This window comes from Phyllostomus hastatus, unplaced genomic scaffold (assembly GCF_019186645.2).
Source record: "Phyllostomus hastatus isolate PE091 unplaced genomic scaffold, TTU_PhHast_1.1 phas_contig_495, whole genome shotgun sequence".
Classification (NCBI taxonomy): domain Eukaryota; kingdom Metazoa; phylum Chordata; class Mammalia; order Chiroptera; family Phyllostomidae; genus Phyllostomus; species Phyllostomus hastatus.
In genome coordinates, this window is record NW_025333895.1 from 5,948,999 (window position 1) to 5,961,273 (window position 12,275).

The following is a 12,275-nucleotide window of genomic DNA, read 5'->3' on the forward strand; positions in this document are numbered from 1 at the left end:
CACAGCCCCAGGGCCCTCCTCTCGGAGAGGCAGTTAGAGGGGCGCCCGCCTCCGAGGTGAGCAGAGGCCCCTTACCTGAACTTCAAGAGCCCATCACGAGGTCCCCAAGGGGAGTTTCTCCTGCCTCCTCTCCCCTGCTGCTTTGCCGGGGGTGGGGGTGTTGAAGTGCGGGGAGTAGCCCTGGCCACCCCCATCCTGAGTGTGGTGAGCAGCGTTCTCCTGACCACTGCTCTCTCCCCAGAGCCTCCGGCCATCGCCCCCGGCCCCACCAACCTGACCCTGACGGCCTACACCCCTGCCTCGCTGCCCTGCGAGGCCAGCGGCTGGCCCAAGCCCCTCGTGGCCTGGTGGAAGGACGGACAGAAGCTGGACTTCCACCTGCAGCAGGGCATCTACCGGTAGGTACTGAGGGGTCCTGTGGTAGTGTCCCGCAGCCGCCCGGGGTGAGGAAGGGCACGCCCACCTCACAGAGGGCGACCCAGGTCAGAGACGAGGTAGGAACGTGTTCTGGGGCTCAGCAGAGCCATCCCCAGAACTGGGGTGCCGGCCTCGGGGGGCCAGGAGGGTCTTCGCACAGATGTCGGGTCGGGGGGTGGGGGCGCCTGAGACACGCACAGCCGAGTAGAGGGCATGTGGCCTTTAAAACCAGGGCCGTCGCTGTTTGAAGACACGTTCAGCAGCCCAGGTCCCCGCTGGCGGGGCCTGCACCCCAGCTCTCCCCACTTCTCAGACGTGGCCGGTCCTGGGACGGCCGCTGGGAGCCCTAGAGGCGTCCGCTCGCCGGTGAGCTGGGCCACGGTGGCTGCGTCAGGGGCCGGCGCACCGTGGGGCCTGTGGCCACGGCAGGCATGCATTGGACACGGCGGTCTGATGGGGCAGCCGGCTGTGGTGATTATCGTAGGTGTTGTCGCTGAGGGGGGATGCAGAAAACATGCAGGGTTCCAGGGAAATGGGGGTGGAAGTGGAAATCGCCCCCAAACTGGACCTTCGGTGGTGGAAACTTCTAAAAGAAGAAACTCATCGAGTCAGAGCTGGGGACCAGATACGGGAAAGGGAATAGTCATGAGGCCACCCCGCCCCGTCCCACCCCACCAGATTCCCGGGGCGGGGAGGGGAGGCCACCGCTGGCTGGCCTCAGGTCAGTCAGGCCAGTCACCCAGCAGCCAGTCGTCTCTCTGTCCGTCTGTCCGTCCCAGGCTCCTGCCCTCCAACGCCCTGCTCCTCGTGGCCCCCAGCCCCCAGGACGCGGCCCTGTTTGAGTGCGTGGCGAGCAGCGACCTGGGCGAGGCCCGCAGGCTGCACCGGGTGACCGTCCACGGTAAGCGGGGGCGGACGCCAGGGGAGGGCAGCCACCTCCTCCCCTGGCGCGCTCTCACCGCGGGGGCTTGGCTGGGTGGCTCGAAGCCTCCCCGTGCTGCGCGGGCCGCCTCCTCCAGGAGGCCCTCTCTGATCTTGCCCGCCCCCCCCACATTAACATGACCCCGGCTCCGGCGCAGCCCTGGCATGTGTGAGCTCACAGGAGAGGCTTCTCCCAGTCCAGAATGTTCTAACCCCAAATCTCACCTTGCCCTCACCCTGGTTGCCATCATCCTTCCCCCTAGTGCCCACTGCCCTTGGGGTAGAATGCACGGTGTCACCTGGGCCACAGAGTCCCCTGTGGGCTGGCTCCACTGACCCCCCCCCCCCAACGCCAGGTGAAGCTCGCTCCATGGCCAGCCTCACTCTGGGATCCAGTCTGCTGTTTCCTCCCCTGGGGGCCCTCACACACTCTGTCCCTCTGCCGGGAACACTCTTCCCACCACCCCTCCCCGGGCCTCCTCCTGCAGATCTCGGGGTGAATGCCACGTGCCCTGCTCCGCCTGCCGCCAGCTCCCAGCTGCCCGAGGGGCTGGGCCGGCGTCTCCACAGAGAGCGGTTCATAACTGCCCCCACGCGCAGCCAAAAACATTTCCGGAGGGGGCGCGTGTGACTCCTCTCTCTGTTGCACCTCCCTTCCTGGTCCTTCGTCCCCGATGTCACCGAGGGAGGGTCTCAGTCTCTGCTCACGGTTTTCACCCACCCGGCCCGGCCCCGGGTGCTGTTCCCCGTGGACCTCGGGGGGCCTCACGCCTGCTCTGCCGTTTCAGTGCCCCCCACCATTGCCGACGACCAGACGGACTTCACCGTGACCAAGATGGCGCCCGTGGTCCTCACGTGCCACAGCACGGGCGTGCCCGCCCCGGCGGTGTCCTGGAGCAAGGCGGGCATCCCCCTGGGGGCGCGGGGGAGTGGCTATCGTGTCTCGCCTTCCGGTGAGTAGCGGGGGAACCACAGGGAAGCTGCTGCCAGGGGGGGTGGGGGCAGGGAACTGGGCTGAGGGGGTGAAAGCGGCCCTCTGGGCCGTGTGGTGGAGCAAAGCGAGAACGTGGCCTGGCCCTGCCTTTCCCCGGCCACACGCGTGGCCTGGGAGAGACCCCTTGCCCGCTCTGGGCCTCTGTGGCCCTACCGTGCACTGGGGTGTTGCTGCCCCTCAGGGTCCCCTGGTGCTGGCTGGCAGAGCCATGCCGCCTCATGGCCACGCGGCAGGACAAGGGGCCTGTGAGCCTCCACACGGCCCGTTGTCACTTGTGGTCGGCTGTCCTGCATGCCGAAAGGGTTCCGTTCTTGACACTTGGTGTCGGACGTTCCTGTCTTTTATGAAGTCAAGGTGATTGTAGTGGGGATTTGTAGAATGTCTTAATCAGAATAAAAGAGTCGGCCACTTTATGGGGATTCAAATTAAATGTATTTGCTGGTTAGTTGGTAAAATCCTGAAGTCTGAGAGCTACTGGCCAGTTCTGCGGTTTTCAATCCCCTCCGAGGCGATAGAAACCTTCCTCCTGACAGGTGGTTACGGGGGGGCCCAACCTGCAAGACAGCCGGGGCTCCAGGCGGGCCTAGGGCCGAGACGGGCGCTGCGGGTGGTCCTCCCGCCACGCGCCCACCCAGCAGGCCCTCCGGCTCCACGGAGGGCAGTTTGGAGACCATTTTACCCAACCGCTCAGGGGCAGCCTGTGGTCTTGGAAGGGTAAACAGGTGTGGTTTGAGAACCCACGGCTGAAGGAGGGAGGACAGAGGAGGCAGTAATCTGGGAGGCTTCCTGGAGGAGGCAGATTTTGAGGCCCGGGGAACTGTGTGTGTGGGGGGCAGGGATTCCAGGTGGGTCATTGGCAGATCCCGGAACATCCCAGCCAGAAGGTTCCCGAAACCGTCCTGCCTGGTTCCTCACTGCACACGTGGGGAAGCCGAGGGCCCGAGAGTGGAAGGGACTTGCCCGCAGTCACGCTCGGAGCAGGGGGCAGCGGCAGGCCTAGAGCCCAGGCCCCCCCCCACCCCCGCCCGCTGCTCACCAATGCACAGGGAGGCAGGCGGTGGCTCGGACCAGAGACACCAGGTTGGGGCGCGTGAGTCAGGCTGGCCCCATCCCTGAGGACCTTTGTCTCCAGTTGCCTCACCCCCGCCCCTGATGCCTCATCCTACCTGCAGGCGCCCTGGAGATCAGGCAGGCCCTCCCCATCCACGCTGGCCGCTACACCTGCACGGCCCAAAACGCCGCAGGCATGGCCCGCAAGCACGTGGTGCTGACCGTGCAAGGTAGGGTCCCGAGGGCCCTCAGCTCAGACAGCCGTGGCCCCAGGGGCCGGGGAGCGGGTACAGACAGAGCAAGAGGCGCATGGGGCTGGGGAGGGGCGGGAGGACGCAGGTTCCTGGTGCCCAGACCCGCCTCCGATCTCACTCCCCTGTGGGACTCTGGGAGAAAACCAGCCCCCCCCCTCGCCCCGTGTGTTCATGCCGACGTTTCTAGAACCTCTTGTTCTTTCTGAAGTCCCCTCCCTCCAGGGCTCAGAGGCCCCCTGGTTGGAGGCGTCTGGGTGCTGGTGCCCCCGGGGGTCCCTGCAGCCGTCTTCCTTTGCAGCCTCCCCCGTGGTGAGGCCGTCGCCCAGTGTGGTCCGGGCCCTGGCAGAGGAGCAGGTGCTGCTGCCTTGCGAGGCCTTGGGTGTCCCCCGGCCAAGTGTCACCTGGCAGAAGGAGGGGCTCAGCATCCCCGCAGGTGAGTCTCCACCGAGACCAGCGCCAGAGGCAGGGGGACGGAAGGGGCATGGGGTCCCCCTCCTCCCCGGGGGCCTCTGCAGACCCGCGGGAGGCCCGGACAGCCCCGGTCCCTCCGCACCTCTGGCCCTCCTGTCTGCTTTCACCACCCAGCGCCTGAATTTGTACCTAAGCCCTCGGCGGCTGGGTCAGGGGGTCGGGGAGGGGACAGCCCACGCTCATTCTGCCCCCCACCTCCCTGTAACCACAGTGGGTCACCTGCCCCTGGTCAGACGGAGCAGCCAAGCGACCCTCCTACCCTCCTTCCCTCCTTGGGGGTCCTGCGGCCCAAACCACCAGCCCCCGGTTCTCTCCCACCCAACCCAGGAGGGCGTAGCCAGGTCCTACCCAGTGGACAGCTGCAGATTATCCATATCAGCCCAGAGGATGCTGGGAACTACTTTTGCATCGTCCAGAACAGCGCAGGCAGCGCCGTGGGCAAAACTCGGCTGGTGGTGCAAGGTGGGCCCAGGTTGGGGCCGAGGTGGAGGGGTGAGCTCGGGGCTGTGGGGCTCCCCAGAGCCCCCCTTCGCTGCTGGGCTCTGAGCCCGGGGCACACGCCCCTGTGTCCCCCCATCCCAACGGCCTGTGGGCCTAGAGAGAAGTGGGAGAAGAGCGTGTGCCCAGGTCCAGCTTCAGATCAGAGCCTGGCCCCGGCGGGCGCGCAGCTGGCCAGAGTGGCGCCCCAGTGCGCCAAGGTTGCGGGCTAATTCCCCGGTTGACTGACGCAGAACTAAGTGGAACAGCAAATGGACGCTTCTCTCTCGGTCTCTCAAATCAATTTTTTTAAAAAGAGTGTAAAAATAGGTGCACAGGTAAAACTCCGGTCCCCTCTGCGTCCCCAGCCCCTCCTGAGACACTAAACCCCTCGTCCCTCGTACTCTCGGCTTCCCCGCAGCGCGCCGCTTCTGCCCCGGCCCCTGTGCAGACTCGACTAAGCGTGTCCTTCCCTTGGTGGGACCAGTCAGTGTCTCCCAAGGTGGAGGAGGCGACACGGGCCCCGAGGCTGCAGGGCCTCCTGGCACATCCAGCGTGGCCGCCCCTGCTCTGACCCCAGGGCTCGGGGGGGGGGGGTGTCTCGGTGGCTGTCCCTGTGGGTGGCTGGGTACGGCTGGCGTCAGATTTGGCTGGGAGCACAGAGGGGCTCCTGGCTCCATGCCCCCTCCCCAGCCTCCTTGTCCAGCATGCCCCTCTTCCCTGTGACCTGGAGCATCACCTCTGGTCACCAGAGGGCCGGACGCCACGCCTGTCCGGCCAGTGACCCGCACGCCACCCTGCGCAGACCTTCCCTGGAGGAGAAGCGTGCGCAGCCTCCCTGGCCCCAGCAGCTTCCCAGTGGGGGGCGGGGTCTGTGCCCACGTGGAGGCCAGTCAGGGCGGCCTCTGCCCGGAAGCTCTAGTCATTGTGTGGGTGTGAATATGTGTGTGCACGCGGGTGCATGTGTGTGCAATGGGGTCAGCCTGTCACAGCTCTTCACCAGACTCAGGAGTCCCCTGCTGTGCAGACCCCGGGCGGTGGTCTCAGACCCGGGAGTCTGTGGCAGCAGCAGATGGGGGTGAAGGAGGGGACCCAGGGTGTGCCAAGGGCCCTGGGGCAGAGGCAGCCCCCCACGCCCAGCCCCAGCCCCAGCCCCCTTCCTGGAGTGGACCTTCCTGTCCCCACAGTCCCTCCTGTGATCGAGGCTGGCCTCCCCGACCTGTCCGCCATTGAGGGCTCCCACGCCCTCCTGCCCTGCGCTGCCAGGGGCAGCCCCGAGCCTGACATCACGTGGGAAAAAGATGGCCTGCCTGTGTCTGCAGCAGAGGGCAAGTTCGCCGTCCAGCCCTCCGGGGAGCTGCTGGTGAAGAACTCGGAGGTGAGACTCCGGTCCTGGAGGGGAGAGGGAACCACAGTGACAAGGGGAGCAGCCAACATCTGCTGCGCACCCCCCCACACACCCCCGTGTGTCCTGCTGTGTGCGGAGCGCTGTGCGGTCTTGATCCCGGGGTCCTGGGGAAACAGGTGTTACCGTCCCTGAGGACAGATGAAGAGACGAGGCCCTGAGTGTGCCCCGAGTTCCCAGGACACGCTGTTCCCAAGCAGAACCAAGATCGAAACCTGGACCTCCACGACCGCTCCCGGGGAGGGAGGGGCACGGACTGGGGCGGGGGTGTGGCAGTGACTTTGTGGCCCAGCCCGCGCCCACCTGGTTGTTCTCAACCTCGTGTCCACGTGGACCTGAGCCAGGGCCACGGGGGGGGAACCCTGACCCCCTTCCCCATCATCCTGTAGTTACAGAAGGGGCTGCTCTGCAGGGGCACGTGTGGCTGCTGGGCGGGTGGGCACACCTGCAGGGGTCAGGGCGCCTCAGACCCTGCCCCACAGGGCCGGGCAGTAGAGTGGTGAGTGTGCCGGCCCTGCTGGAACGCCCGGTGGATCTTCTCCTCTCGGAGAAGGCACCAGAAGTAGGAGCCCGCCCAGGGCTGGTGTGAGCGTGGGTGAGCTGCTGCTGCAGAGCAGGTGCTGAGCCCAGGGCCCCGAGCGTGGAAGGTGCTCGGTTAATGGAAACTATTAGGGTGGCCTGGTCAGGGCTTGGCTCACGCGGCCTCAGAGCCATGGGGAGCTCTGCAGAGGCGCAGTGGTGCAAGGGTGAAGCCACGCTGTGTGACCTTGGGCAACTCACTTGGCCTCTCTGGGCCGGATGCTTCTTGGGAACCTGTAGGGCCGTGGGTGTCCAGGGGCATTCGGGGGGTAGAGACAGTCCTCAGGCTGACCCTGTCCCTTGTCCGCAGAGCCAGGACGCTGGCACCTACACCTGCACAGCCGAGAACCCTGTGGGCCGCGCCCGCCGCCGTGTGCACCTCACTGTTCTGGCGCTGCCCGTCTTCACCACCCTGCCTGGGGACCGCAGCCTGGGCCTCGGGGACAGGCTGTGGCTGCGCTGTGCAGCCCGGGGCAGCCCCACCCCTCGCATTGGCTGGATCGTCAACGACCAGCCAGTGACAGGTCTGGGCCTGCAGCGGGGCAGACGGACAGGACCCGGGACCCCGGGAGATGGGGGAGGGCGAGCAGCGGGAGCCCCAGGCTCCTGGAGAGGAGAGGGTGTTGGTCGGTGCTGTGGGCTCCGGGTCTCCAGACTCGGCCCTGTGCAGGGCGCAGGGGGCAAGCCCATGCTTGGCCATACGTGACACTCACACATCAGACCTGGCAGGAAGCCCCCAGCCAAACAGACTCAAACCCGGAGACCCCGGGGCCAGGGTGGGGCCTGTGCTCCAGCCCGGAGCTGTGGGCCCTCAGCAAACCTCTGTCCCGAGGGCTCTGTCTCCCCACCTGGGCCCCAGGCGGTGTTTCAGGAAACATGGGACCTGAAGTGTATGTATAGTAGGCGCTCAGTGTGTCTGCTGAATTGCTAAAATGCAAAACGTCACTGCAAAATGGTATTTGCAGGCCCTCCCGAACCTGTGAGAAGGCTTTCTCCTGCCACCTCCTGGGGAGGAGAATGTTTCAGTCTCTCCAAGCCCAGTGTCTTCATCTTCAAGTGCAGATAGCAGGGGTCCTGGGGGTGGGTGGCTGAACGCCGCAGGCCCCCGTTAACAGGGCCCCAGAGACTTACCCTTGACTATGCACCCAACTCCCAGTTTGGGCCCGAAAATGAGAAACGGCAGGTCCTCCGACCACATCCGCCAATGTGGCCTGCGCCTGGCTCCCCGGAGTCAGGAATCCGCCAGGGAGAAGGGCCACCTGTTCTCTGTGTCTTTGCTTGTTTTTTTTCAGATTTTATTTATTTATTTTTAGCGAGGGAGGAAGAGAGGGAGACAAACATTGATGTGCGAGAGACACATTAATCCGTTGCCTCCCGCACGCCCCCTGCTGGGGACCTGGCCCACCACCCAGGCGTGTGCCCTGACTGGGAATCGAACTGGTGACCTTCCGGTTTGCTGGACGGTGCTCGACCCCCTGAGCCACGCCCATCAGGGCCCCTGTGTCTTTAGTGGGCGCCTGCTGGGCACTCAGGCCCATCTCTTCCTCTGTCGCAGAGGGTGTGTCCGAACAGGACGGGGGCAGCACGCTGCAGCGGGCGGCCGTCACCAGAGAGGACGGCGGGACCTACGTCTGCTGGGCCGAGAACAGTGTGGGTCGTGTGCAGGCGGCCAGCTTCGTCCACGTGAAGGGTGAGGCGTGAGCCACGGGGCGTGGCGTTTCTCTGGAGATGTGCCGAGCTCAGTCTAATGAGGGGTTTGTTTCCGAAAATCTGCAAAACTGACGCCCTGCCCTCCGAACCACAATCCTCTACCCTGATGGTGCAGGGAACCCCCAGCACTTCCTAAACTGCGGAGGCCCAGGGTCCAGCCCGACTCAGCGGCCCCGCCTCCCGGGGTGGGCGGGGCTCCGGCACTAGCATTCTGACCAATCGGCCTGCAGGGTCACGCTCAGCTGGATGGTGCCACCGGTGTGGGGGGCAGGCAGGGGGTCGGGGCACTCTGGGGGAAGATCCAACCTCAGCACACCAGGCAGGGTGGACCCTGGTACAGCCGTCCAAGGCTGGTCTAGGATTTGAGTGAACGAGGACCGGAGACGTCTCTCGGTGTTGCCGGGGACAACAGAGGTGTCCCGATGATCTTGTGGTCCTTGTATGCCGAAGTCCCCAGCGGGTGCTCTGCAGCTGGGGTGACCCGTCCGTGGGAGCGGGTGTCTGACACCCGTCGCATTGCCTTCCATCCTGCACCTGTCTCAGACATCGCTAATCGATCGCAGCACAATTCCCACCCAGCTCCAAGTCCTCCTCAGCCCAGTGCTCCTGGCAGCCGCTGCCAGTCTGTCGCACTTGACCCACAGCCTGGAGCCGTTTGCCATCCCCGATGCGTGGACCATACACAGCCGTGCTGGGCCAGGCCCTGGGGTCTGGGGACAGGCCTCTGGGGACAGGATTACCGGAGGCTGAGCCTGACGGGAGCTTCTGACCCCTTGTCCGATGTCGCTTTGCGCAGAGGCTCCGGTCCTGCAAGGAGAGGCCTTCTCCTACCTGGTGGAACCTGTGGGGGGCAGCGTCCGACTGGACTGTGCGGTCCGCGGGGACCCGGCGCCCGACCTGCTCTGGATCAAAGACGGCCTCCCGCTGCGGGGCGGCCGGCCCCGGCTCCGGCTGCAGAATGGCTCGCTGGCCATCCGCAGGACAGAGGCGAGGAGGGGCCCGGTGCCGTGGGTGGGGGCACCCGGGACCACCCTGGGCCGGGCCTTCCCTGATGGCTCAGGAGGCTAGGTCGGCACCGCCCTCCACAGTCCGCAGAGCAGGTGCCGCCCGGTTCCCCGGAGATTCCCCCCCACTAACTAGGGTGACCTCCAGCCAGCGACATAGCGTCCCTGCGTCTCAGGGACACCACCCATTCAGTGGTGTACGGTCGGAAATCAGATGACCTGTACCAGGGATTTAGGAGTGACTGGCCCCTCAGTCATGCCAATAAAGGTTACCAACGACGACAACCCCATGGGGCAGGGTAGACAGGCCGGTGCGCCCCATTTTACAGAGGAAGATACTGAGGCTCCGAGGGGCCCACCACCAATGTGCGCCCGAGGCAGAACCATGCCCATCGCTCCTGACCCCTGCCCCATGCTGTCCGCAAAGCCCTGGGCACTGGGCGGCCCCCACTCACCTCCCCTTCTGCCACCACCGACCGCCTCCCCTCCGCAGGCCGGCAGTGCGCCGGGCCGGTTGAACCCGGAGGAAGCCTGCCTCTCAGGCACCTGTCCCCCGTCCCCCCGCCTGCCCGGCCCCGGGCACTTTTCTCAAGGAGTCCCTCACGGCGCCCCACGGAGCCACAGCGCTTTGGCGTGCGTGTGTGGCGGAGGCGGCTCTCCATCCCCGTGTGCAGCTGGGGGCTCCGCCCCGAGTCCACGCCCTCCGTGGACACCCCCAGCTTCCAGGGGTGAAAGGGGCTGGATTCTCTTTGGACATCTCCTGACGAGGGGCCATGGAGACCCCTCCGATGTGCCACTGTGAGGGGTCTGCCAGCCCCTGGCTGGTTTAGGCTCTCAGCGCATCCCGGTTCCAGGGTCTCGCTCCAGTCGCCGCCCCACCCCGTGCCCAGCTGCCCCGAGCTGCCCCCTCCCCGCCGTCCTCCTCTCCTGAACTGCACGCCCCCGCCTGCAGATGGACGATGCGGGGCAGTACCAGTGCCTGGCAGAGAACGAGATGGGGGCCGTGGCGAAAGTGGTGGTCCTCGTGCTGCAGAGTGAGTCCCGGCCTCCCCGCCATGGGCCCTGGGCGGGGCGGGGGGCATGGGGGGCGGGCGCTCCAAGGCGGCTGGGACGAGGCTGCGGCGGCCCAGGCTGTGTGGTAAGAAGGGCGGGCAGGGAGATGGGGCCGGGACTTGGAGCTCTTTGACAAACACGTATTCAGAACACACCCCCGAAGTCCTGTGGAATGTCCCCCGTGGCGGAATGGCAGTCCGGGGCTTTGGAACACCAGGGCCCCCCCCCAGCCAGGCCCGGGGCGGGGCCATGCATTCAAAACTCAGAACTGTCCCCAAGCTCATGGTGAAGATTCCTGGGTCTACAAAGCACCTCGTGAGCCTCAGAGTGACCCGAAACCCCGCAAGAGACATAAACCTGCACATTCGAGAAGCCGAGCAGAACGCAATCAGGAAGAACGCAAAGGGGACCTGCCCCGGTCAGACGTGCTGAGAACTAAAGGCAAAGACGAAGCCTCACCAGTGCCTCTCAGTGGCTGTGGAGTAATTTCAAGTCCAGGCGGTTTGGGGAGGGTGGGCAGGAAGGGCCCACCAGGAGGGCTGGCATTGCAGTTAGGATCCGAATGACAAGAAGGAGGTGGTCGGGCGACCGTCGTGGGGAGGCCATCCCAGCAGGAGGAATCACAGGTGCAAAGGCCCTGAGGCAGCCGAGAGCGGCGCCGGCTCCAGTCCTGGTGGCGAAGGAGGGGGCAGGCCCTGGACTCGGTCCGCGTGGGACTGGTGTGGGCTCAGCCACCTGCTCTGTGGCCCCGGGCAAGTCATGTAACGGCTCTGCAGCTCAGTCTTTAGGGTAGGGATGGTGGCGGAACAGGCATCGGGAGTGACTGGGAGGCTTAAAGAGACAGTGCGTGTGGGTGCTCAGCCTGGTGCCTGGCACACAGCAGGTGATCAGTGAATGCCATCTCTCCCGGCTACTGTCTCTATGCACACTTTTTTAAGGGAGTTTTCAACATTTTTTAAAATTATTAAATTTATTTATTTTTAGAGAGGAAAGGGAGGGAGAAAGAGAGAGAGAAACATCAATGTGCAGTTACTGTGGGCCGTGGCCTGCAACCCAGGCATGTGCCCTGACTGGGAATCGAACCTGCGATGCTTTGCACACACGTCTTCGGGTGAAGGGGCACAAACGTTTCCCATAGGGCATCACATCTCGGGCGGGGGCGTCGCTGGGTCACACGGAACACGAGCGTCAGCGGCAGGAGGCACTTGGCCGTGTCGCCTGATGAACGGCTCCCAGAGATCGAACCCCATCCCGGTCCACGGGACCTGTGAACGTTCTCTTGTTTGGAAAAAGGGTCTTTGCCGATGTGGTTAAGGACCTGGCGATAAGGAGGCCGTCTCGGATTGTCCTGATGGGCCCGGAGTGCCGTCACCAGCGCCCTTACGAGAGGCAGAGGGAGAGTGGAGAGAGAAGCCGGGGGGGGGTGGATATGAAGGTGGAGGCAGAGAACGGAGCGGTGCAGCCCAGGCCACGGGATGCTGGAAGACACCAGCAGCTGAGAGAGACCTGGAACAGATCATTCCCCGGAGTCCCTGGGGACGGGGGGCGCACGGCACCTTGACATCCGCCCCATGAAACAGCTGATTCTGAACATCTAGCCCCCAGAGCTGTGTCCTGAGACCCCCAGTTTGTGGCATTTGTTGCAGCCGCCCCAGGGGGGACTAATCCACTGGGCAACGGTGTCCCGAGGCGTGTGCAGCGACTCCCACTCCCACCCACATGTTGTGGGAGCTCCGCTGGCCCACAGCCTCGCCGGCGCGGGCAGCGTCCATCTTTCTCACTGCAGCCGTCCTGGAGGGCTGCGGCCGTCCGTGGGCGGGGACGGTCCCCTCTCACGCGAGAAGACTGAGGGCCGTGGAGTGACGTGGTGGGAATCACTCCCCGGTGACAGAACCTGTCCAGTTCATGTGGCCTCGAGTGCAGGCAGTTCTGGCCGGTGT

General features: G+C 65.2%; 1 protein-coding gene across 1 annotated transcript in view; it reads left to right on the plus strand.

Annotated features, from left to right (window-relative positions):
* The window catches only part of HMCN2 (hemicentin 2), a 131,999-nt gene that overhangs the window by 105,248 nt on the left and 14,476 nt on the right, over positions 1–12,275 (plus strand). The window contains 11 exon segments of the mRNA XM_045846429.1: positions 242–398; positions 1,197–1,318; positions 2,127–2,291; positions 3,505–3,612; positions 3,935–4,069; positions 4,435–4,569; positions 5,772–5,962; positions 6,879–7,092; positions 8,124–8,258; positions 9,075–9,265; positions 10,235–10,316. Of these exon segments, the coding sequence (XP_045702385.1) occupies positions 242–398; positions 1,197–1,318; positions 2,127–2,291; positions 3,505–3,612; positions 3,935–4,069; positions 4,435–4,569; positions 5,772–5,962; positions 6,879–7,092; positions 8,124–8,258; positions 9,075–9,265; positions 10,235–10,316 (1,635 nt within the window).